This window comes from Mesocricetus auratus, unplaced genomic scaffold, assembly GCF_017639785.1.
Source record: "Mesocricetus auratus isolate SY011 unplaced genomic scaffold, BCM_Maur_2.0 Super-Scaffold_100691, whole genome shotgun sequence".
Taxonomy (NCBI): domain Eukaryota; kingdom Metazoa; phylum Chordata; class Mammalia; order Rodentia; family Cricetidae; genus Mesocricetus; species Mesocricetus auratus.
This window is the reverse complement of record NW_024429267.1, coordinates 56,469,993-56,496,333: the sequence shown is the minus strand read 5'-3', so window position 1 is coordinate 56,496,333 and position 26,341 is coordinate 56,469,993. Positions and strand designations below refer to the sequence as shown.

Sequence of the window (26,341 nt, the reverse complement as noted above, 5' to 3'; positions counted from 1 at the left end):
CAACTTAAATTTCCATTCTTGTGTTACGTTTCCCCTATGTGACTATGTTTCTTAATTGTAAATCAACAGGAAAATGTAGTTTCATTGGTAGAATTTCCCTATTCAGATAGATGCTTTCCTAAGTAAAACAAAATCGTGAATGGTATTTACAGAAAAGTGCCATCCTCACCTTGTAGGCAAAGCTTCTCTCTGGGACAGATGTCTCTCCTTTAGAAGGGACTGTAGGCGCTCCCTCAGCCCTGAGGAAAATCCACTCAGGAGAGGTCTGCTTTGGGATTCTCTCTACCTCCATTTGTTTATTCCTGTGTACTCATGCTCTTTTCAAAGCCACCGTCCCCTTCTGAGCAGCCCTCAGCCAAATCTCTGCTCCTCAGAGCCTCTCTCTGGCTACTCACGTCTCGTTCTCCTTGGAATAGCCTCCCAGAGCCAGAACTTCGCTTCCTAGCCTCCCAGAGCCAGAACTTCGCTTCCTACGCCGGATTTGGCCTTCCCTACCCAGAATCCACTGCTTCAACGTGGTTGAGCCCAGCTTAGGAAGACAATCTAAATAAACCGTTTTCATAAAAAGTAATAACCTCCACCTGGTAGCTATGGTTACCAGGCTGCACGATGCAGCGTGATTCTGAAAGGTTATTTAAGACTCATCATGCTGTTTGCTCAGATCCTAGATGTAAATGATAAAAGCTACCCATAGGTTGGTGCTTAGTATTGTGAGCAGGATTTGGAAATCTGGCTCAGTGCTAAAGTGTTTGCCTACAACAAGGCCCTGGCTGGGTTCGATATCTACAGCCCTCGTAATTTGCCGTTACAACTGCTCTCACTCATAGTAAAGAGTTCTTAGATGGGCCGGGCACTCGACAGACGTGGGCTTGGTCTGCATGACAAGACCCTAAAGCTGATATTAGCTGAGTCATGAACCTCTCTCTGGGCCGCAAGGTAACCCGGGGTGGGGCGGACGGAGGTACCCACTTGTCCTTAACACGGTCTCGCAGCTGGTTCTCCATATTTATCACCGTCACTATCCTGTTCAACTGTGTGTGCATGACCCAAAGCGATCTTCCGGAGAAAATCGAGTGAGTAAAGTCGCCACCCTCCTTCTTGTGCCTCTCTCCTTGCCTTCCGTGTTTCTTTGTTTGTTACGCCAGTTTTCGTTGAGGTAAGTCGGAATCCTGTCACCTCTTTGACTCTGCCATGGTCGGTCTCTTCTGCGTGCCCTTTTCTTCAGCACATGTATGGTTCACGAACTTTAAGACAGTGTAGGTTGGTGGTTCTCAACCTCAACTCCACAGTGGAACTCTCTAGAGGCCTTTTAAAACTCTGATAAACTCTGATGCCTAGAAGGACTGATGTCTTTAGACTTTAATGTCCTGGGCAGGGGAGAGTCCTCCTGGCTACACACACACACGCGCACACAAACACACACACACACATGCATACACACGAACACACACACACGCACGAACACACACACGTGTGCACACTCACACTCACACGTGCACCTGTTAAGTGCTTGAGAGTGAGGTTCTGAGAAGGCCCACCCTTGAAAAGGTGGGGGCAAACTAAGAAAGAGCTGTAAACAGTGACTCTGGGACATGGGCCACAGAATAGTCATGGCTGACGGTGTGTAAGCTGTCCCTGCTCAGATGGCTGCATTCCTAGGGTGCCTGTGTCTCTGGTCAGTACGCGTGAGATCTCTATTGTTTGAGAACAGAAGAATTTTCTGAAAACAGATGTGTCACCACAGCTGGGGCAGGTATCCCTGACCTTGCTTGAGCCTTCAGATATAACAGCATGGTCTCTGAAAAGCTTTCTTCCTTCCCACCATTAATTCTTGCTAACTTTAAAAGTGACACATGCCACAAAAGACACCCCATCACTGTTAGTGAAGGGAGAGAAATTGCGTAGTCCTTTTAACCAATGCCAGAAACGCCATTTAATAAAGTTCAGTTTCTGTTTATGATTTCAAAACTCTTAGAAAAGTGGAGCAGAAAGAAATTGTCACAATCTGAGAAAAATATTAATTCTTCAAAAAGCAGTATCCTCCAAAAAGGGCATTCGTTTGTCAAACATAGCTCTGAGTGTGGAAATCTCTCACTTTGAGATCAGAGAGGGAAAATGAGTATCAGAGATGTCTAGTCTCATCCATTCAGCTTCATAGAGGGGGTTCTGAGTAGTAAGGTAAGAATTAAAAAAATAAATAAAAAGTCCATGGAAAGAAAAATTACCAAACACGTTGCAACTTACAGAAAATGGTGTAGAGTACATAATATTCCAACATAACCTAGAGAGATACTGTTAGAGTTAGCGGCTGACCCAGCCATTGAGACCCCTTGCTACTCTTGCGGAGGACCAGAGTTCAATTCCCAGCATTCACACAGCAGCTCACAACTGTTTGTGCCAACGGAGGGTAGCTTTAGGGGATCCAGCACCCTCTTCTGGTCTCCATGAGAACCTGCACTCATATGCATTTGAACACACACAGAAGACACACATACATACACATGAATACTTAGTAAAATAGGTCTTTTAAAAACCCACTAGAATTAATAAGACTGTACATCAAGATAGTTATGTAAATTAATATACATTAATCAGTTATGTATGTACTTAGCAGCATGCTGCAAGCTGGAAATAAAATAATTTTGAAGTATCATTTACATTGGCATTTCAAAATATCAAGCTTCTAGAAATAAAAATATCAAAGCATTGAGTAAATTACAGAAACAATTCCCAATAAATGGGGAGATAATGCTATGTTGTTAGACTCCACGTCTCAATATTGCAGAAATTGCACAGATGAATAATCAATTTAGTGCTATTCCCAATCAGTCTCAACAAGCATTTAGACTCTAAAATGTATGTGGAAATACAAAGAGTAAATTATAGCCAAGATATATTGAGGAAGGAAAACAAGGGAGGAGAAATTGGCCTACTGGGGTCAAATTGACGACAAAGCCATTGCTGTGAGGCTAGCCAGACTCTAAGCAGATTAGAGAGAGAGAGAGAGAGAGAGAGAGAGAGAGAGGTATGTGTGTGGTGTTTGTGTATATATGTGTATGTGCTGTGTATGCATATGTATGTGTGTGCTGTGTCTATGTGTGTGGTGTGTGTGTATGTATGTGTTGTGTGTGATGTGTGGTGTGTGTGGTGTCTGTGTATATGTGGGTATGTGCTGTGTGTGTATATATGTGTGTGTGTGCTGTGTCTATGTGTGTGGTGTGTGTGTGTATGTATGTGTTGTGTGTGATGTGTGGTGTGTGTGGTGTCTGTGTATATGTGGGTATGTGCTGTGTGTGTATATATGTGTGTGTGTGTGCTGTGTGCATATGTATGTGTGTGTTGTGTCTGTGTGGTGTGTGTGTATGTATGTATTGTGTGTGATGTGTGGTGTGTGTGGTGTTTGTGTATATGTGTGTATGTGCTGTGTGTGTATATATGTGTGTGTGCTGTGTCTATGTGTGTGGTGTGTGTGTATGTATGTGTTTTGTGTGATGTGTTTGTATGTGGTGTTTGTGTATGTGTGTATGTGCTGTGTGTGTATATATGTGTGTGTGCTGTGTGCATATGTATGTATGTGCTGTGTCTATGTGTGTGGTGTGTGTATGTATGTATTGTGTGTGATGTGTGGTGTGTGTGGTGTTTGTGTATATGTGTGTATGTGCTGTGTGTGTATATATGTGTGTGTGCTGTGTCTATGTGTGTGGTGTGTGTGTATGTATGTGTTTTGTGTGATGTGTTTGTGTGTGGTGTTTGTGTATGTGTGTATGTGCTGTGTGTGTATATATGTGTGTGTGCTGTGTGCATATGTATGTATGTGCTGTGTCTATGTGTGTGGTGTGTGTATGTATGTGTTTTGTGTGATGTGGTGCGTGTGTGTGTGTGTGTGTGTGTGTGTGTACAGCCATTTAATTTGTGAAAAAGGTGGCTTCGCAGAACAGCAGGGAAGGTCAGACTGTGGTAAGAGTGCGGAGAGTTAGCCAGCCTAACCTAATAAACTACGTAGCTAACTGTACACTGCACAACAGAGTCATTTCTGGGGGTAGCCCCTAGCTTTCCTTGTGAAATACAAAGGGGTAAAACAAAAGCCAGAGGAAAGCATGTATGGCCTCAGGGGAGGGTGAGTTTTGTTGCAGATGATGCAAGAAACACCAAGTAGAGAAACGAACAGATATACCTTGGTAAACTGAGGACTTTTGCTCACCCCACAACTATTTGATATTTATTTTATTTATGTAGATGTGTGCATATGCACACCCTAGTACAGTGCCCACAGAGGTCAGAAGAGGGCATCAGATCCCCTGGAGATGAAGTTACAGATGGCTGTGAGCTGCCTGATGTGGGTGCTGAGAACCAAGCCAGGTTCACTGGAAGAGCAGCCAGTGCTTGTCACTGCTGAGCCGTCTGTCCAGGAGATAACTCTCAGGGGAGTGGAGACACCTCTGCTAAATTATGCCAGAGCCACGAATCCCTCTCCAAAAATCAAATTATAAAACCATGGCAGCCCACTGGGTGGGGGTGGCAAACACTCTTTTTTTTTTTTTTTTTGGTTTTATGAGACAGGGTTTCTTTTTATTGTTTTGGAGGCTGTTGGTCCAGCCTGGCCTCGAACTCACAGAGATCTGCCTGCCTCTGCCTCCCGAGTGCTGGGATTAAAGGCGTGCGCTACCACCACCCAGCTGCAAACACTCTTAATCCCAATATTCAGGAAGCCGGTAGATCTTTGTGAGTTCGAGGCCAGCCTGGTCTACAGAGCTAGTTCCAGGACAGCCAGGGCAGAATTCCAAGTGGTCGATTAACTAAAAAATATTTTCTTTTAAATCAAGGAGGGTAAAATTAAAGTCAAGTGTCTGGAAAGATATGAAGAGCCGGAAGCTGTTATGCTGGTGGTGGGTGGTGTGTGGATTTGGAAAACGTTTGATAGCAGTGACTACTAACACAGAGGAAGATGTATATACTCTGCGCTCTTCTATTATACTTGGGTGCCCACACACCTGCATTACTACCTGTGGGCACCGAAGCCCAGCTTTGGCAATGTGGAAATAACTCAAATGTCCACAGCTGTTCAGTGCATTAAGCATTTGTTATATTCTTAATTGGATAATTTATAACAATGAATGTAGATACGCCGTGGGTCTGTATGAGAACAGGAGTGTTGACCAAAACGAAAGGATTCTATAACTACAGTTCCATTTACACAAACTTTGAAGGCAATAAGGCAGTTTCACTTAGGAGCTGACTTAGTCTGTTTCCTCTTGCTATAACAAAATGCCCGAGGCTTAGCAATCTGCAAATCCTATCTGTTGACTCGTGGTCATAGGGAAGCCAAGAACATGGTGCCAGCATCCGCCTGGCCTCTGGTAAGGGCTTCCCAGAAGCATTGCAGCACAGCGACAAACAGTAACCATGGTAGCCCAGTTCTATCTCCTTGTCAAGCCATGACAAAGGTCTCCTGCCATGACCCCCACCCTATCCTAATTACCTCCCAGAGACCCACCTTGAAAACCTATGAACTGGGAGCCAGTGAGATGTCTCAGTGGATAAAAGACACTTGCTGCCCAGCCTGACTAGAGTCAGTCCCTAGGACATGCACAGTAGAAGGTGAGAACTGTCTCCCATAAGTTGTCCTTTGACATCTACCCGTATACATGCATGTGTGCACCCCACAAATGCTAACAAATAAATATAAAAGAAAGGACTTAGACTGTGTGAACTTGGAAGCTAAGTCTGCAAAGAATGTTTTGCTTTGTTTTGAGACAGGGTCTCATGAAGCTCAGGCTGGCTTTGAACTTGTGGTGTGCCTCCAGTTAGCCTTGAACTCCTCCTCCTCCTGGCACTGCCCCTCATACTCTCGGGTCAGTGCTGGGATTGCAGACATCTGTTACCACCTGGTCAAAACATGCATTTTGAGGAGACTCATTCAAATTGCAGCATAATAGGAGTTAAAAATAGACTTGAGATAAACCGTGAAAATGCAAAATACGTGGAGAGGAGCCCTGAAACAGGAGAACGCAGTTGGGCAGGGACTGCAGAGTCAACAGTGCCCTGTCCCTGGATCCGTGAGTTGGACCCTTGACCTTTTGTGCTACAGTGCTGGAAATGGGAGACTTCAAGGAGATGACTAAGCGAGGTCACCAGGATTAGGGTTAGTGTAGCAAATGGGACTTATGTGCTCTACAAGGAAGAAAAACCCAACTTCTCTCCATTCTCTGAGAGGATGCAGGAGAAGATAACCACCTACAATGCAAGAAGGGGACCTTTTCCAGCCCCTCACCTCGCCACAGCCTTCCTTGTTCAGCCTCCCAAACCATGAGGGAATTAATTCTGTTGGTCAAGCCGTCCAGTTGACGGCATTGACTTACGGCTAGACGGAGCAGGAAGCCTTCACTTTACAGTGATGGCGTCATTTCCCACGCACTTGCTTATTGCATGTGTCCTAGTGACATACTTTAAAAACGAAACAATTTGCAAGCCTGAAGTCTGAGCATAAGCCTGTAATCTTGGCACTTGGGAGGCTGAGGCAGGAGGATAATGACAAGTCCAAGGCAAGTTTGGTCTGTGTAGGGAGTTCCAGGCCAGCTTGGTCTAGAGTGGGATTCTGTTTCAAAACAAAGCCAGGCGTTGGTGGCGCACACCTTTAATCTCAGCACTTGGGAGGCAGAGGCAGGCGGATCTCTGTGAGTTCGAGACCAGCCTGGTCTACAAGAGCTAGTTCCAGGACAGCCTCCAAAGCCACAGAGAAACCCTGTCTCGAAAAACCAAAAAAAAAAAAAAACCCAATAGCAACAATAATAATTAAAAATAAATAATCAGGGCATAAAATGGCAAATGCTGAAAAATATAAACCAGTATGTAACGCCTAGGTAAATTATAAAACTCATATTTTATACGGTTGAGATGATGTTGCATTTAGATTTTCTGTCCTTCAAGAATTTCTAAGGCAAGCATTTTTCTTCTCAGTATGAGTCTTTTGGGAGTCACCTGGGAGCTGTGGTTAAATGTGGAAGACAGGATGCATGTGTTTTACCCCCTCTCTCTGAAAATGCCAGCACAGTGACAGCATGGGTACAAGAACAGAGCAAACACAAGAACGAAGGGAGAAGGGAAGGAAACACAGAGATGGAGATGTCAAAACAAGCTCGGGAGACCAAGGGTGGGTGGAGGGATGGCAAGTCCCCAGCAGACTGGCTCTCCTTACGCCGTGTGCACACGGAGGTGATGAGATCCATGCATCTCACCCCCTGCGAGCTCTAGCGTTGACAAGATACGAACACCAAAACCCAGGAGCAGCAAGAAGACAGCATGTCGGGGAGAGTTCATGCAACACTGCTTCCCTAAAGGGAGAAATTCAAGAGTCCTAGGGGCCTGGCAAGATGACCCAGTGGGGAGCATGCTTGGTGCCAAGTCCATGACCTGAGTTTCGTCCTGGAACCCACTTGGTTAAAAGGAAAACACACTTCTGCAAGCTGGGCATGGGAGAGAGTAGGTATGGGTAGAATAAATGTTTGCTTTGTTTTTTGAGATAGGGTTCCTTTGTGTAAGAGCTCTGGCTGTCCTGGAACTCATTCCGTAGACCAGGCTGGCCTTGAACTCACAGAGATCCACCTGCCTCTGCCTCCTGAGTGCTGGGATTAAAGGTGTGTTCTACCACCACCCGGCTGCTTGCTTGTTTGCTTAGAATAAATGTAAAAATTGCTGTGTTAATAACAGTCCTGAGTTGATAATTTGACCATTTTCCTCTTTGACCATCAACTCAGCTCCACATGGCGTCCATTGCAGCAGCCCATGCCTGTAATCCCAGAGCTGGGGAGGCAGAGACTTGTGGCTTTCCTGAGCTCACTGGCCAGCCAACCTAGCCACTTCCAGACCAGTGAGAGACTCGGCTTCAAAAAAAAAAAAAAAAAGAAATTGGATGGTACCCAAAGATCGACAGTTGACGTGGACCTCTGGCCTCCATGTATGTGTGCACGTGTTGCAACTGCACACATGGGCATACACCCATATCCCCCCCCCAAAAATGATATAGAAAGGTTTAAAGATGGAGAAGTCCAGACATGGTAACACATGCCTGAAACCCTGGCACTCAGGAAGCAGAGTCAGGGAGAGCAGGAGTCCAAGGCCAGACTGAGCAACACAGAAAGTTCTAGGCTAGCCTGGGCTACATAAGACCCTGTCTCAAAGAGTACAAAAGAATGGGCAAAGACGTAAGGAAGGACAGACAGGAAGCTAGCAGGAGTCATGATGTTGCTAGCCTCAGAGAACGTAGAACTCGCACCAGAAAGCAGGAGGCCAGACAACCGTGACACTCTGAATGCCAACTACAAAGGCAAGTTAGAGCCTTGCAATGAATGAAGCAAGAGCGGTACTTACAAACCAAAGAATGTGAGGGGGTACGCACAGCTATTGGAGGATCTGAAGAGTGACGCTTCCTTCTGCCTGCAACAGATAAAGTGCACAACAGCTGTAGAGATGGAGAGGGGCTGGGAACAGGAAAAATGCATTGCACACTATATCACTTGGAGTTCAAGCCGAAGAGCACACAGGTTAACCTTCATACTAGCCCCCAACCCCAAATCCAACCCCGCTAGTCCCACAGATAACAATAACAAACAGCAAACTCTCTCGTCATTCTGCAGCGAGATTAGAAACGGTAGGAAGGTGGAGGGAAAAGAGGGCATCTTTTTACCCGGCTGTGCCTAAAGAACCCTTGTGAAGGACAGTTACAAACTAAGGTTGCAGAATTCAAAGTCAAGTTAATCAGAGCCCATAGGGAGGAAAGTTGTCAGGAGGGGAGTTACAGCTCAGATGTGTAGGATCTTAATAACAGCAAAGGCCGAAGAGTCCGGCCCAGAACTAGAGAAATAATACAATAAACGAAAGGCAACCAAAAGAAAACGTTAATAACCAGAGAAGAAATAAATAGCAAAATGGGCCAATAGATTAAAATGGTGCTACAAAACATATGCCCAAGACCTTTATACTAAAAAATGAAAAACACATTATTGAGAAAATTTAAAGTACTTACCTAAATTTAAATATATCTTGTGATAATGGATGAGAAGATTACTATTATTAAATTGTTAGTGCTGCCCAAATTTATCTATAGATTCAGTGAAATCTCACAAAAAAAATCTTGGCAGCAGTTGGTTCATAGAAATTGGATGGATAGATTTTAGCAGCGCTGAAGGGGTGGAATTGGACTATTCTCTATGATAAGCCCTAATCATAATAAGAATCCTTAAATTTTTATGTCGTGATTAATTCTTTGATGAATAGCCTTGTGTGCATATCTTTGTACAGTTAATGCAGCAAAATTGGAGAGATGAGCCTTTAGGATATAATCTATTCAATTTTTTTGAGACTGAATCTCATGTATTGCAGGATGGCCTTGAATCCTCTGTGTAGCCAAGGATGGCCCAGAACTTCTGATTGGCCTGTCTCAGCCGCTGCGTGCTGGGAAATCACGTGCATGTTGGTTCTACCCCACCCCATCAACACAGTGCTGGGCCTTGGCAAGCACTCTGCCAACTGAGCCACCCAGCCACCAAATTTTAATTTTTGCAGTATTGCCACATTGCATTCCAAAGACCTGTCAGTTTTCATTCCCAATGATTGCGGAGAATGTTCTTTGTTGGACTCTATATAAATTGAACTCTAGCACAGCTTCTTTATGAAAAGGAGACAAAACTCTCCGTTTCTAGTCCAAGACAGCACTGAGTACCCTCGGCCTCCTCATCGTGGAAACAGCAGAGTTGCTCTGATCTTCCAGGTGTGAGACGGAAACGGTTAGCTGTGTGCTGCTGGGACCCAGGGAAGAGAATGCAAAACCTTGGGACAGATCCAGTCCCCACAGATCACACTGTGTATTTGCTTAGGAAGAAAATAAATTGTAGCCAGTCAGGACTCAGAAGCCAAGGGAACAGCCTTGTCCTTGATACAATGTCTATTTGGTAGACAGAGCCTTTCTCTTTTCTTAGCTTCCCTTTGGGCCTCTTTGAAATATTAGCTATGCGCTATTATCTGCTGGCTAATGGGAGTTGCCTCTCTGCCTGCCTGCCTGCCTGCCTGTGGGGGCAAGACAGACAGACAGACAGAGTCCAATTTTAGTACCTTCTTATATTCAGAAGAAACTAAAGAAGAAGAATGTGCTAGAAAAGGAACCAGGAAGAGATGAAAGTTACACCAAGGAAAAAGTACTAGTGGCCAGTTCCCCACCTCGTGCCCCAGGCTTACCCAGAATCACTGAAGGCATCCTTTGATAGCCTGAACCGTCACTTGATGAGCCATGTCTGGAAACCAGTTGGTTGCAGGGAAGACTCACCCTGGAAGAAATAGTTTCTCATCTGCAAGAAAGCATGATTTGTCAGGTACTTTTGGGGTTCTTGGTGCAAGTCTGCCATCTCAGTCAAATTTGCAAGATTTTTGTTACAAAAATGGATATTGTTTTTTATCAGTATTTTTCTATTTATCAAGACTCATATAGTTTATCAATAGAATAGGCTACATGAATAGGTTTGTTCATGTTTTTAATGGTTCCAGCTGATCCTGGTCTAATTTTCTAGTAATTTGTATTTTAGTTTATCTGTGAAAACAGTGATTTGTGTACATGCCCCCTCGTGTGTGTGTGTGTGTGTGTGTGTGTATGTGTGTGTGTGTGTGTGTGGTCAATTCTCGGGAGTTGACTCTTCCTTCCACTGTGTCAATTGCAAGGGTGCAGCTCGGCCTTGGAGATGTGTGCTGTCCCCCTACTGACGCTCACTGGACTGCATGACCTATTCTCTAGTTGAGGCTGTCTGGTAGTCATCTATAAACAGTCCCTTTGGGTCACTCCAACACTCTGCCTCACCATCACCTGGGAACTCCAAATTCTCACTCAGTTTTGCAAACAGGTTTGGCTCCTTCCAGTGCCTGGAATATTTCTCTTTGGTCACTGGAGTGGCTCTCTCACTCAACCAGCGGACCCAAAGGAAAGCAGTGCGGCTGAATTATACACGCACTGTTTTCCAATATGAAGCGTTGGGTAAACTCTAATATGATATACCATCTGTGTCCTTAAAGACCACGTATGTGCTCCGAGGACGGATACAGCTGCCTCTGGCCAGCAAGGGGTTGATGGCGGATTATCTTGAACAATGGGCTTCTCCTTTGCTGACAGCAGCCTGCATTCCTTCAGCGTTCATCTGTCACTGTCACTGCTGCCTCTCATAATAGCCCAGTTTACAAAAATGAATCATCATTTCAAAGATGGCCTGCTGAAGTGTAATAATGACAGAAATAGACACCTAAATCCTGCAGCCGGAACATCGGGTCTCAAACAAAGGGGATGACTGGACCCCGCCGTGGAGGCGGAGCGTGAGCTCCCGTCATGAGGCAGGTGGAGGACTGTGGATAATCCCACAGAAGCAGAGAAACACTTAAGAAAAAAAAACATGAGAAAACCAAAATCATGACAGAGCTCAGGCCCACTGAATTCCATCAGCCTGATGACCATCTCAGCCTGGTGCCTAGTTGGCATTTTTGTCTAATTATATGAAACAAAATTTAAAAAAACATAACAAGGATGTGGTAAATGGGCGAAATGTTTGCCATGCAAACCTGAAGATCTGAATTTGGATCCCCAGAACTCGACGTGAAAGCTGGGCCCCACAGCATACCCATCTATACTCTCGGTGTCTCTACTGCAGAAAGGGGGATGGGGGTAGCGGGGTCTGGGTGCTTACAGCCTGGTGCTCACAGAGCCATGAGACAGCGCTGTCAGAACAAGGTGGAAGGCAGGGACTACACATGATGCCGTCCTCTGACCTCTGTGTGCCTTCATGGCACACTTGCGCACGCGCGCGCGCGCGCACACACACACACACACACACACACACAGAGGGGGAGTGGGTGGCTGTACAGCTCTAACTCTTTGCTGTTATCTAATATTTTCTTCATCACCTGAGAAGACATAAGGGAACCGACCTTGGAAATAGATTAAAAATCACATCCAGATGCTGCAACTGGACATCACCAAGAGGAGGACACACCCCTGCTCATGCTGTCACCCTGTTCATGCTGTCACCCTGCTCATGCTGTCACCCCTGCTCATGCTGTCACCTGAAGAGGCACTGAGCTGCCAGCACTCAGCAGTGCAGAGCTGGGTCCTCACTTCAGTGAGGCTCTGCAAACAGCCTTTAGAGAGAACTTTCTCCATAGTTTCTGGGTCTGTTTGATCTGAAAAGCTGGAAATGCTCATCAAAGCTTCCCAACAGCTCACAGACCAGAGTGAAAATGTCCTGATGTAGAAAACAACACGGTGGGGATAAATGGAGTAAGAAAAGGCATTGAGCTCGCAGGCCCCATGTGGCCAGCGTGGACTTCTTCAGGAAGTTTCCAACACTGTGTCTCTCACCGCATGAAAAAATTAGTCTTTTAAATCTGGTTCCATTTAAAGTGTGTGTGTGTGTGTGTGTGTGCCTTTTGTTTCTTGGTTTTTTTTTGCTGTTGTTGTTTTTGGAGACATAGCTTCTCCATGTAACAGCCCTGGCTGTCCTGAAACTCACTCTTGTAGACAAGGCTGGTCTTGAACTCACAGAGATCTGCCTACGTCTGCCTCCCAAATGCTGGGATTAAAGGCATGCACCACCACTGCCTGGAATTAATTTTTATTATAATTATTCAATCACACAAATTATAGACATTTCTATACATACTCATCATATTCCTTTTATATTTCCATCAATATTTTCAAAAATTGTATCATTACATGTTAACATAAGGAATACATGTATACAAGGTATTTTGATCATGATTCACACACACACATACACACAACACACACATACACATGCACATACACACATACACACACATACATGTGCACACACACATATGCACATACACATGTATACATACACACACAGACACACACACCATACATACATACACACCATACACATGCTACACACATACACATACAAACACATACACATCAAACACCCATACACACACACACACACACACACACACACACACACTTTCCTGTTGTCTGTTAATGAAAACCTAGGCTGATTCTATGGCATGGCTTATTGCAAACAGGACTTCAACGAGCATGAGTGTGTAGGTACCGCTCTGATTTTTACTGTTTGGGGCATAGATTCGGATGTGGCAGTCTCGTTAGATGGTAATTTTACTTCTGGTTCTTTGAGGGCTCACCATACGGATTTCCAAAGTGTCCTCACTAATTTATACCACCACCACCAGTGTGTAGAGACCCTGCTTCCCAAGGCCTCACACCACTTACGTTCTGTGTCCTGGCTTGGATGAGATGGGGTCTCAGTGTAGCCTTGACTTGCATTTTCCTGTTTTGAGAACTGTCTGCCCAATCAATTTGCCTATTTATTGTTTGAACAACTTGGTTTCGTGATGTTTAGTTTTGGGGTTCTTTATAGGTTCTAGAAATGAATATGCTCTCAGGTTTATAGTTGGCAAAGATTCACCCCCGCCTCCAGGCCGCCTCTGAGTGTTTTCTTCTGCATCCGGAGGTCTTTTGATTTTCTTTGACTCCATTTGTTAATACTTGCCATCATTTTCTGGGTTGGTGGAACCCTCTTCCCACTGTCCTTGCCTGTGTCTGTATCTTGAAGCATTCTACCCTGCTTTCCTGCAGCAATTTCAAATGCTCTGGCCTTATCTTGTGGCCTTTTGATATATTCTTAACCACTGAGCCATCTCTCCAGCCCCGTTTTGATACATTCTGAGCTGACCTACACACAGGCTGAGATGTAGAAAGTTAGTTTACATCTTGTGCATGTGTGTACGTAATTTTCAAGTCCCGCTTGTTAAAGATACCACCTTTCTCCTGTGTGCAGTCCTGGCCTATTTGTCAGAGGGATGTTAGCTGCGTGGGTTCGCTCCTGGGCCTTCCAGTTGAGTTCACTGGTCTGTCTGCTTTTCTGCCAGTATGGTGGTATATGTTTTGTTACTACGGCTCCATAATTGGATGTCAGTCATCACAATACCTCCCAGGTTGCTTTTGTCTTTGTGGGTGGAGTCCCTCCCCTCGGCCCAACCATCCAGGTTGTTTTACTTATATGGGACCATTTTTTGCTTCCATAACAAATGTCAAGAGTTGCCTTTTCTAATGCTGAAGGATCATCAGTGGGATTTTGATAGGAAACATCGAATTCGTGGGTATCTTCCAACAATGTGGCCATTTTCACAGTATACATTCTGTTAAATCATGAGCACGGGAGATCTTTCCACCTTCTAGTATCTTCTTCAAGTTCTTTCTTCCATGTTTTCTAATTTTCGTTATAGAAGCCTTTCACGTGTTTGGTTGGGTTTATTACTATGCATTTTACTGAGGAGGGTATTGTAAATGGGTTTGCTCTCCGGTCCCTTGCTCAGTGAGTTTGCCAGTTCTGTGTTGAAAGGCTAATGGTGTCTGTATGTTGGCTTACAGCTACGTTTCTGAAAGTGTTCGTCAGAGCTAAGAGCCTTCTAGTGGAGTCTTGTGGGCTTTTAAATACGGGGCCATATCCTCTGCAAATAACGTGACTTTTTAATTCCCTATTTGTAGCTCTATTTTTTTCTTGCCATATTACTCTGACAAAGCTTTCAAGAAATAGATTAAGGAGCCAGCGAGGTGGCTCAGTGGGTAAAAGTACTTGCAATGCCGGACAGACAATCGGACATCCATCCCCAGGACCCGCAAAAGGGGAGGAGAGAATCAATTCTTAAAAGCTGGCCTCTGGCCTCCATGCACGTTCACTGTGATACACGCATCTCTCTCTCTCTCCCTCCCTCCCTCCTTCCCTCTCTCTCTCTCTCTCTCTCTCTCTCTCTCTCTCACACACACACACACACACGATAATAAATAAACTTTAAATAAAAAAATGCATTGACTAGGAGTGAGAATAGCAGCCAGCTTTGTCCCATTCCCGACTTTAGAACAAATTCTTTTACTCCCCACCCCACCCTGGATTGGCAGCTGTAAGGTGACCAAAGCACCTTTACCATGGTGAAGTAAGAGCCTGCCATTCCTATTTCTTCACAGAGTTTTGTCATGAAGTGATGTTTAATTTTGTCAAAGTTCTTTTTCTTTCCGCACCCATGAGGTAGTTGCGTCACACCTGTTGATTTGCAGGTGTCGGACCATGGCTACACACCAGCTTGATGTCGGCCTGTGATCTTGTTAATGTGCTGTTGAATTCTGCAAGTTTTTCGCTGAGGATTTCTGCTCTGCTCACAAAGGATACCAGCCTATAGCTTTCTCTCTCTCTCTTTTTGTTGTGTTGTTGTCTAGTGTTAGTAACAGAGTAATACAGACTTTGTGGAATGAGCTTGGACGAGTTCCTTCTCTTTCTTGAAACACCTGGGAAAATTCAGCTTTAAACATGTGGTGAATCCATCTGGTCCCTGCACCCCTCCCTCCACTTTGTTGGGAGAAAACTTCTTCTATTTCATTGCTTGTGGTTGATCAGTGTAGGTTTTAACAACTTCCCAGTTCTATATTTTTAGATTGGGCGTTTCTAGAAATGTGTCGATTTCTTCAAGAGTTTTCAATTTATTAGAATACAAGCTTTCAAAATATTCCCCAGTGTGACTGAGATGATGCTAAAAGTGAGAGTGCTTGTCACCGAGTCTGAGGAGGCTCACAGGACACATGGAGAGAACTGACTTCTGCAAGCTGTCCTCGAAATCCACCTGTCTGTCACACACACACACATACATACACATAAGCACACGCACACACACGTAAACATGTGCACACACACATGTAAACACACACACGTAAGCACACGCACACACACATGTAAGCACACACACACGCACGCACATGTGCACACACACACACATAAATAAATATTTTAAAAGTCCCTAGTGATCTCTGGGTCTCAGTGGTACATGCTGTAATCCTTTTATCTCTAATTTTATTAGCTTATGACCTTTCTTCTTTTGGTTACTTTGGGAAGCATTTGCCAATCATATCAAGTAGCAAAACATGTTTCGTTGTTAAGCCCTAAGTTAGGATCCCCAAATCACCACCACGAGACTGAACCCAATGCAAAAGCAAAGAGTCTTCATTAGAAGTTAACTCGGGTTCCTCTGTCCATCTGGGGCAGCAGCAACAGCAGCAACCGGAAGTTCTTATAGAGGAGAAGGCTTGGGGAATTCCAAACCTTCAGGCTTGTGATTGGCTGCCCTCTCTGGACTAACATCCAGAAAAGGTCATGGTGCCTCTCTAGGCCAGGGTTACTACTTCCCTAGGCTCAAGGTCTACGGAGAGTCATGACTCTAGACTCGAGGTTACTACTTCCTGTTCAGGCATTAGTCAGTTTTTCCTGCTCAAGGACTGGTTGGTTTTGCATCAGGGGCAGAGATGATTCTGATTTTGGTGCAAAAACTGTGTTTCTTTCTCTGATCCTTTTGAACTTTTAAGCTCCAGTTTTAGGGCCAGGGCAAATTTCTTTAACTGGCTCTGATTCTAGGGACAAAGTGTATTCTTTTGGCTCTGGTTTCAGAGTCAGGCTGTTTTTCTCTGCTCTGGGTTCCCTGGTTCAGGTCTCAAGTCCATGATGTATTTCTTTCACTGACCCTGGGCTCTAGATCAGAGTGCTCAGGGATTGTGTTAGGGCTACATACAGGTCACAGATCAGCTGGGGTCTCTTTCTCTCATCATTTGTTTTTTTAAATGTTTTTTTAGTTTACATTTAATTAATTTCAGTTCTGATCTTTATTTTTCTCCTACTACTCTTATGATTTGCTTGTTCCTTTTTTTCCCCTAAGACCTTGAGATGTGCCATTAAGTCACTTGACATCTCTTATTTTAACACAGGCATCTATAGCTGTAAACTTATATTTTAGAACTGCTTTCACTGCATGCAACAGGTTCTGGAACATTGTATTTTAACTCTAACTTGGTGCTAGGAATTCTACTAGCCCCTTCACTGGATTTCTTTGGTGACCCACTAATTGCGCAGTTTTTACACATTTATATGCTGCCTGTAGTTGCTCTTGCTGTATATAGTCACTTTGACTTTATGATGATTTGATAACATACAAGAAATTATTCATGTTTTTTTCTTTGCTAAAATTTGCATCAGTGTTCAGGCCATGTATGTCTGTAACTGTTATATCCTTTAGACTGATTGTTCACTAGATCAATAGGAGATGACTTTCTTGGTGTCCTCTAATTTGGGCTTGAAATCTGTCTTCTGGGATATGAGTTCAGCTACTTCTGTTAGAGTTTAGATTCTAATGGTTTAAAGTGCCTTTTTCAATTCCCCCATGCCCTGTGTTTATCTTTGCTGGTGTTATGAGTTTCTGGTAGTCAGCAAATAGTTGAGTCTTTAAAAATATCCAGGCAACTGGTATGGCTTTTTTTAAAAAATTTATTTTTATTTTATGTGTATGCGTATTTTGCCTGCATGTGTGCAGTACCCATGGAGGCCAGAAGAGGGCTACGGTCCCCTAGAACTGGGGTTACAGACGATTATCAGTATCCATGCGGGTGCTGGGAACTGAACTCTTGTCCTTTGAAAGAACACAGTTCTTTTAACCACTGAGTCATCTCTCCCGCCCAGGGTCTGTGCATTCTAATTGGAGAATTGAGAACATTAGCTTTCAGAGTAACCGTGGAAAGGAATGCATAATTGTTATCTCCCTGTGGTTGTTGACTCCTCCCTAACCCACATCTGCTTATCTGCTAGGATTTCCTCTTTCCTATAGCAATACACTTGTGAAACAGAGGCAGGTGGATCCCTGCGAATTTTCAGACAGCCTCATCTACATAGTGAGTTCCAGGACAGCCAGAGCCACATACAGTGAACCCTGTCTCAAAAAGAAAGAGGAGCAGGAGGAGTGAGGCAGAGGGAGGAGGAGAGAGAAAGGGATGACGGGGAAGGGGAGAGGAATCAACCAATCCACCAGCAAACACAAACGATGAAAATCCAGGGGGGGGGGAGGGACAAGATAAGAAAAAAGAAGAAAACAGTGAGAAAACTTAAATCCAACTGAGGGCATAGGGAAAAATTAGAAGGATGTGGTGGTGCACACCTCTAACCCAGCACTCAGGAGGGAGAGGCAGGCGGATCTCTGTGAGTTCGAGGACAGTCTGGCCTAAACAGTGAGCTCCAGAACAACAGAGCTGTGTAGATAGACTCAGTCTCAAAAAGATAAACAAATAAAACAAAGCAAACAAAACAATTAGAAAGAAACAGAAAAGAGAAGGAGGAAAATGAAGAAGTAAAAACTGGATATTAAAAGTTGGGTGCGACAGTTTGCAATCCCAGAGCCTTGGCCCTGTGGTGAACTCATGTCTCAGAGGAGAAAACAGGATTGACAATAAAGGAAATTAAAGGGAAAAAGAAATAAAAGGAATATATAAAAGAAAAACATTAAAATCTAAAAGTGAACCTGTAAATATTTTAATCAACTAGACTGATATTTTAAAACTATTGCAGAAAAGGTAACACCAAAAAAAGGGGGAAGGTTAAGTTAAAATGAAAATGAATAGAAACACATAAGACAGTGGGTCTCCGGTTCTGGAGAGCCCGCAGTGTGGGCAGTGGCCACTTGGCCTGCTCACCCGCGAGAACAGTCTGCTTTTCTCTTTCCACCTGTCTCCGTGCTGCAGCAGAGCGCTGGTCTGTGCAGACAGCCACGCGCAGTTATTTAGTTGCATGCAAGTCAGGACCGCGTGGAGCCCGTCGTCGTAAACTTGCAGGTAGCTGAGCTGGGCGGCGGTGGCGCACGCCTTTAATCCCAGCACTCGGGAGGCAGAGGCAGGCGGATCTCTGTGAGTTCGAGGCCAGGCTGGACCAACAGCCTCCAAAACAATACAGAGAAACCCTGTCTCGTAAAACCAAAAAAACCAACCAAACAAACAAAAAACAAAAAGCAAAACCAAAAAACCAACCAACCAAACAAACAACACCCAAAAAACTTGCAGGCAGCTCTTCTGCCATGCAGGGAATACAGGGTAACAATGCCGTGCTCCCCGCTCCAAGCCTCCCATTTTCCATCCCTTGGCATGGAATCACTTGCAGCCATTTATCCCACCATCGGCGTTTCCAGCGTTTCTGCTCCTCACTGCTGCTTTTCTTTTTACGCCCTCTTTGGTTGCCTTGGTCTTTGTAATGTCTTGGTGATGGCGCTGTTGTTAGAGACAGGAACGTGCTATACAGCGCGGGCTGGCCTGATGCCAGTGTATATAGTCCAGTCTGGCCTGTAGATCATCACAATCCTCCTGCCTTATCCTCTCAGGGGCTGGGATTACAGGAATGTGTCTCCATGCCTGGCTCACGTTTTGGCTTTGACTCCAGGCATCCCTCAAGTTCACAACGCTCCTTGGCCGCCTTCCTCTCTAAGGGTGTTGCATGTACTGTGGTTGTGGTGTTGGAGTCCTGTGATCCCAGCACTCAGAAATCTAGGTAGAAGAATCACAAGTTCGAGATCAGCCTGGGCTACCTACCATGCTCTTGATAGACAGAGAACAGGGTAGATCTTCGTGAGTTGTGAATCTGGCAGATGTCTGGCGGAAGTGGCAGGGGCCTGCCTTCCCATGGAAGGTCTGCCTCTCAGCTTCAGGCTGCATATTTCTCTCTCTTGTTCACCTCCTGAGAATAAGCATCTGGTCTACCTCCTCAGCAAGCAGTTCCTCACTGAATGGGTGATGAAGTTGGGTCTAGAAAGCCCAGCTGCTTCCTTGGGGAGATTGGAACAGGCCTTGAGCCCTGTCTGTTCCTTCTCCCGTGGCCCACCCTACAGAGTCCTGAGCATCCCTAAGTCCAATATTCTACAGAGTCCCTTGTATTTATCTTACTGGCTACAAGCCTTTGAAAAATTCTCTGTCATCCTGAAGGGGCTTTCAGGAAGGATGGGTAAATGCATATTTAGCCAGGAGTCCTATTTTTCACACAAAAGCATGTTTATAATTTAAAATGTTAACGTGCACGTGCATATGCCTGTGTGTGTGTGTGTGTGTGTGTGTGTGTGTGTGTGTGTGTGTGTGGTGTGTCAGTGTACATGCAAGTGGAAACAGAGGCTGGTACAGATAGATACAGTTTCTTCTTGGTTGCTCTCCACTTTAGTGGTTGAGACAGAGTCTCTTATTGAGCCCAGAGCTCATGGATTCAGCTAGACTGACCAGCTGTGGAGGCCCGGGGAGCTCCTGCCTCCACTTACCTAGTGCTAGGACTAGAAGCACAGACACGTGCCGTCACGCCTGAGTTTTACATGTATGACAAGGACCTGAACTCAGGTCCTCACGTTTGCACAGCAAACCCTCAGTAAACCAGCCATGTTCCCAGCACCAAATCACGTGCCAGTCATGTGTTCATCTGAATCCCCAGAGCGGGTTCCCCAGCCAGGATAGGAGCATCAGCTGGGAACATGTCAACAGTTCCCACCTCAGACCTACTGAGCCAGACACTGTGGCTCTGTGAGGACAGCTCAGGAACCTCTTTGAGCATGGCCTGCAGGTAGATCTGGTGGTAGCCAGTGTGTGACAGCCATCACCACTGGTGGCCAAAGGATTCTGAGCATTCCAGAAACATCACCTCACTTCCAACCTCAGCTCTTCAGATCTAAACCCAACAAGGGGCGCAGCAGAACAAGGGGGCCTGTTTTGAGACAGCCAATTCCCTTAGGCTCCATCCTGCTGAGAACACACCCATGAATCAGGCAGCTTTTCCTCTCCCATGGTAAGGAGGCCAGGGGCACAGCTACACCAGGGGTGGCAAGAAGAGAGCCAAGGGCTGGAAGTGGGGAGGCCCGGAAGAGGACGGAGGCAGAGACCCGTGCCTCTCGCACGGCTCCTGAAACCTCAGGTTGGGAAGGGAGTCTCCAGCATCCACAGGGTGGGGCCTTGTATGGAACGGGAGCCTCGTTCTTCGCCTGACATTGTCCTCTGCCCACTCACAAGCTGCTAAACACATCTCCTCGCTCTGTCTCTCTCCCTCCCCTCTTTCTCCCTGCCCCTCCCCTCCCTTCCCTTCCCCCTCTCTCTCCCTCTCTCCTCCCTCTCTTTCTCTCCCCCCCCCCCACCCTCCTCAGTCCCCAGTCCACTCGAGTGACACACTTCAGGGTGTGTGTCCTAGCTCCTTACCTCCCTCCCTCTTCTCCTTCCCGTAGCTATGGCCTTTGTATGTGTTCCCTTGGAACAGCTGCAGGAATTCAGTTCCTGGCAGGGGAGGCACCAAGGCCCTCTCTGTGGCACAGTTAATGTCCCTCTGCACCTCCTCCCCAGGTATGCCTTCACGGTCATCTACACCTTCGAGGCTCTGATAAAGATACTGGCCAGAGGGTTTTGTCTAAACGAGTTCACTTACCTGCGAGATCCCTGGAACTGGCTAGACTTCAGCGTCATCACCCTAGCGTGAGTACTCCCCCTCTCTGACTCGAGTGTCCCTGTGGGCTTTAGAACATAGGACTTTTGGGGGTGTCCGTGCTCATAATCTGGATTATATCCTCATCTCGATCCAGTTTCCTCTGCTGGAGCCTTGTGGCTTGGGTATTGGAATCCATAACGGCTTGTCCCATACCCGTGGGGACAACCCAAAGTTCTTGCTAATAACTGGCCATTGCAGGTCAGGAGAGGCTAAGTGTTATCCCTACCCAACATGGAACCGTATCTGAGGAGGCAGGTTATCAAGCCCATGTCTTTGAAATCCAACTGTGCACCTCTTGAAACGGTACTTTCTGAAAAAGAATGTTTCGTGGGCATCCATGCCAATCTGTAGATGGCAATGCCACTGGGTATGCCTGTCTGTCCTTGATCTGCCAAGGCTTCTCACCATGTGTGCTTCAGGCACCCTGGGACCCTTTCCCTGAGAAGATGCTAAGTGCCTTGTGGTTCTGCAGGTACGTTGGTGCAGCAATAGACCTCCGAGGAATCTCAGGGCTGCGGACGTTCAGAGTTCTCAGAGCCCTGAAAACTGTTTCTGTGATCCCAGGTGAGTGGCTTTAAACAGCACATTTGTTCAACAGAACAAACATTCATTTCTATTGCTCTTCTTACACACACACACACACACACACACACACACACACCACAGGACTGTTGACTCTTGACCTAGCTAATGAAGAAACTAAGGTTCTGTAAGCATAGGAGAAGCATAATGTAAAGGTTGACCCCTAGTAAGACTCAATGAAAGAATGCTTCCTTCAGTGCTGTGGCGTTTACCTTCAGTTGTCAAACAACCTGCCACACATGACATCACAACTGTCACTCAGCTCCCAGTACAGGGTCTCACGTGTGAGGTGTCAAGAAAATTAATTTTCCACCAAAATGACACAGGTGGGTCCTAGACTGTGTCAGAATGTTTTCTGTTGTCTGTGACCCTGCTCCCCCAAAGAAGGCAATTTCCACTAACAAACCATCCCCCTCAGAGGAGCAGGGCCCCATCTCTGCTGCCAGCTGGACTCTGATCTATTCCTCCTCAGAACTTTCCAGTTCCTGCTCCAGTGGCCTTTTTCATAGTCTTACTCTGTCGCTAAGTTCATGTCTTTGTGTCTTTGTGGTTCTGTCTCTCACTTTGTCTCTTATCTCCACACATCATTCTCTTTCTCTCTCTCTCTCTCTGTCTCTGTCTCTCACTCTCTCTCTCTCTGTGCGTGTCTCTCTCTCTCTCTCTCTCTCTCTGTCTCTGTCTATCTCTATCTCTCTCCTCTCCTCCCGTCCCCTCTCCGCTCTCCCTTTCTCTCTGAGTGAAATTCACATATCTCACGACTGGAGCTGCTTCCCAGGGCTGAGATGAATGTAGAAAGACCAACGGCTAATACTTAGAGTGAGAGGAGCAGCCAAGAAGAGCAGCCTCTCACCAACAGGGCAGGGAGCACAGCTGGGACTCAGCGTAAACTTCCCAATGCTGAGGGCAGAGCTCAGGCTCTTGTGTGTGCTAGGCAAGTGCTCTACCACTGAGCTGCATACGTCCCCAGGCAGCCAAAAGGGGTTTTAGTTGAATCACTAGTGTCAATCATTTATTAGCCTTAAGATCGTAAGAGGTGCACCGACCAGGCCTCAGCTGCTTGCTTTTATGATGAGGGTGACAGGCCCCGCCTACTTGCCTCTCGGGGCAATCACAAGGTGCAGGTATGAAGCTGGGCTTGCAGCTCCCTGGAGTGTGTAAGTGTATCACACTTGAGTTTAGCAAGACCAGCCAAGGTGCGCATCTGCGCTCTGCGTGGCTCTTCACCCCTGTGTGAGCATCTCTGTCACCTTCCCACAGGACTGAAGGTCATCGTGGGAGCCCTGATCCACTCGGTGAGAAAGCTGGCCGACGTGACCATCCTCACTGTCTTCTGCCTGAGTGTCTTTGCCTTGGTGGGCCTGCAGCTCTTCAAGGGGAACCTGAAGAACAAATGCGTGTGGAACGGTACGGATCCCCACAAGGCTCACAACTCCTCGTCTGAAATGACAGGTGAGCAGGCACTCGGCTGCAGCGACCAGCCCGGGTACCCCAGCACGACGTGGCGGAAAGCCCTGCATGTCTGTGCAGATATGTTGGCGTTTCATTTCCAATACCCCGGCTCCCGAGTGGGGTTGAACTCCCCTCCCCTGCTTTCCTGCTGACCAGTTTCCCTTTTGGCAAGAAAAAACATTTGACAAGTTCTCAGTGCAAAAGCAAGGTTTTCTGGCTCTGTACAGCCTCCAAGTGGCTTGGAAGGGTGTGCGGCTCCCTTGAGGCTGGTAGGCGAAGGTACCAGCCTCGCTTAGACGAGACGGGAGCAGGCATCTTCCTTGACACCGAGGCCTAGGTTGGCGACTTCAGAGCACACCGTGAGACTTCGTTTCTTCCTTCCTTTAGGAAATTACTACATCAAGAATGGCACCACCGACCCTTTGCTATGTGGCAATGGATCTGATGCTGGGTGAGTGTTCCCCCCCTGACGGCATGAATGTCCAACAGCCTTTCTGATGCTGGGTGAGTGTTCCCCCCCTGACGGCATGAATGCCCAACAGCCTTTCTCCATTGTGCCCCATTGTTCTCTGTGCAGGGAGAGTTGTGTTAATGGATACCATAGACACTTCCATCTTAAAACTCACAGACAGGGATCTGCAAATGTGGTCCAGCTGCTAAAATGCTTGCTGTGCAAGGATAAGGACCAGCAACCACATAAAAAGATGGGCACATCCCTGCAGACCCGTAGCCAAAGCACCAAGGGCGTTGGGGCAGAGAGCTGGAGACAGGCAGATCCCTGAGCTTGCTAGACAACCATTTTCACCCAACCAATGGGCTTCAAGTTCAGTGAGAGACAGTGCCTCAGAGACTGAGGTGAAGAGCCACAGAGAAAGACACCTGGTGTTGATCACTGTCCTCTACATGCATGTGCCCACACCACATGTGAGCATCACACACACACACACACACTCACTCACATACCCACAGACACACACACACAAATCACACACAGACACACATGCGCACACACCACCTCACAGAGAGTAAGTGCATCAGTCAGGTTTTTACGTGCAATGAACGACTCCAGGATTTTGTGACTTAACACAGCAATCATTTAGTTTGTGACTCGATGCTCAAGAGCATGGACCAGCTGCTATGCGGCTTCACACACATCTGCAAGCAGCAGATGGATTTGCTGCGAGGTGTCTGTGTGCTCCGTTGGTCTGTTGTCCCAGGCAGTCTGTCTTGAGCTGTCCTCATGCAGACCCCAGATTCCAAGGGGAATAGCGGAAGTGGGAAATCTTGATTTCTCCCACAGTGGCGTTCTTCCTGTGTCCCCTTCCCCAAAGCAAGCCAAGGGCTGAAACAGACTTCACCTCTCAATGAAAAGTGGCAGGGTCATGTACCAACGAGCTATGGGTACCCAAAAGGGAGGAACAAGTGACCAGCTCCCAGGAGAAGCAAGTGTTATTTAGTGCTATTTTCTCATCACAGCTCTTTCTGTCTTTGGTTTATATATATATAAACAGTAGAAGAAGTATGTGCGTAACATTTTTGCAATTTCAAATTCTTACAGAGGTCAGGCACATAACAACAGGTGGATGACAAAGCCAGGAGGGAACCATAGCAACTGAGAGTTCATGCCCCAGCGAAAGAAGCAGACATTGCTCAGCCCAGCAAAAACGGGTGTCCGCTGCTTCTAGCTCTGCTGGCTCAACAGAAGGAGACGGAAATTTCAATTTTTACATGCTAACACCTAGTCAGAAATTTGGTTGCAAGTTCCCCTAAAATATCTACCTATCCTATTGGCCAGACAAAATATTTCTGAAGGCTGAATTCAGGGTATAAGCCAGCTGTGTTTTTGGTCTCTTTCATGCGTGCATAAAGATGTTACGCTATAGAAAACACACACTGTGTTAGGAGTTCCGTAGTCTGGGGACACACACAATGGAAAATGCTGCACCACACAGAAAGTCAGGGGAGCTTCCTGGAGGCAGCAGATGAGGCTGATGTTGAAGGACAGGCATGACGCTTCATGGCTGGATGACCGAGTGACGCTTGGATGGGGATGACTCAGTGAGGAGGGCAGAGAGTAAGAAACTGAGCTAAGGGATACAGACCCTCACCTCTGTCTCCTGCTTTGGGTGCAGGAGTGAGCAGGGGAGGTCTGGGTGATAGATCAGAAGGGCCCACCCATCCCGCTCTCCATCACTGGTCACTGGAAAATCATTCATGGGGACATGTTCCCCGAGTGGCCTCTAGTCATCATTGCTAATATTTATAACAACACAGCAGTGGCTTTTTCGTTGCTGTTGCAGAGGACCCAAGAAGAAACACACACAGGAAGGGAGGAGGGATTACTTGGCCTCACAGTTTCAGGGCATAGTTCACCGTGAGGAAGGTTGGAGGCAGCTCCCACAGTTAGGAAGCACCGTGTGGTGCAGCCTTAGCCATCTATCTCTCTAGAAGAGTGATCTCAGAGAGCTGAGCTGCAGAGGAGCAGAGTGGTCAGTGTCAGCCTGCCTGACTTCCTTACACCCAGAAGTACTCCAATCCTCATGCCTGTGACCCCAGGAAAGAGTTGCTTAAAAGTCAGTTTTCACTTTCCTTCTATTTAAGTTGAAAACCTTGTCTTCTTTCCAGCTAGATGGTGGTGTTAAAGTTCTGGGGTTCATCTGCGCCCCATCTCAAGCATTAGAGAGGCAGGTCTCCCATCAGGCAGATGTGGCCAGGCCACTTGGGTAGAAGGGAGAGGCGAGAAATAATGCAGTGAGGTCTGAGACGGTCTGCAGGGATCACGAAAGCTGGATCTTGGGCTGGCTCAAGCCGAAACTTAAGCCCCATGGTCTAGGGTCTCAAGAGGAAGAGTGAGTACCAAAAAACACCTGGTGATTTTTTTTAACCATTTTTTCCTTTTGGTAGTTTCCAAGCTCGTAAATATTAGCAGGAATTTTGTG

The 26,341-nt window shown here is 46.3% G+C and overlaps 1 protein-coding gene across 1 annotated transcript in view; it reads left to right on the top strand.

Moving 5' to 3' along the window:
• Positions 1–670: 670 nt before the first annotated feature.
• Scn10a (sodium voltage-gated channel alpha subunit 10) overlaps positions 671–26,341 on the top strand; it is a 96,763-nt gene continuing 71,092 nt past the window's right edge. The window contains exons 1-5 of the mRNA XM_040740159.1: positions 671–1,073; positions 21,230–21,358; positions 21,844–21,935; positions 23,211–23,402; positions 23,790–23,853. Coding sequence (XP_040596093.1) covers positions 913–1,073; positions 21,230–21,358; positions 21,844–21,935; positions 23,211–23,402; positions 23,790–23,853 — 638 coding nt within the window. The 5' untranslated portion in view covers positions 671–912. The remainder of the gene's footprint in view (positions 1,074–21,229; positions 21,359–21,843; positions 21,936–23,210; positions 23,403–23,789; positions 23,854–26,341) is intronic.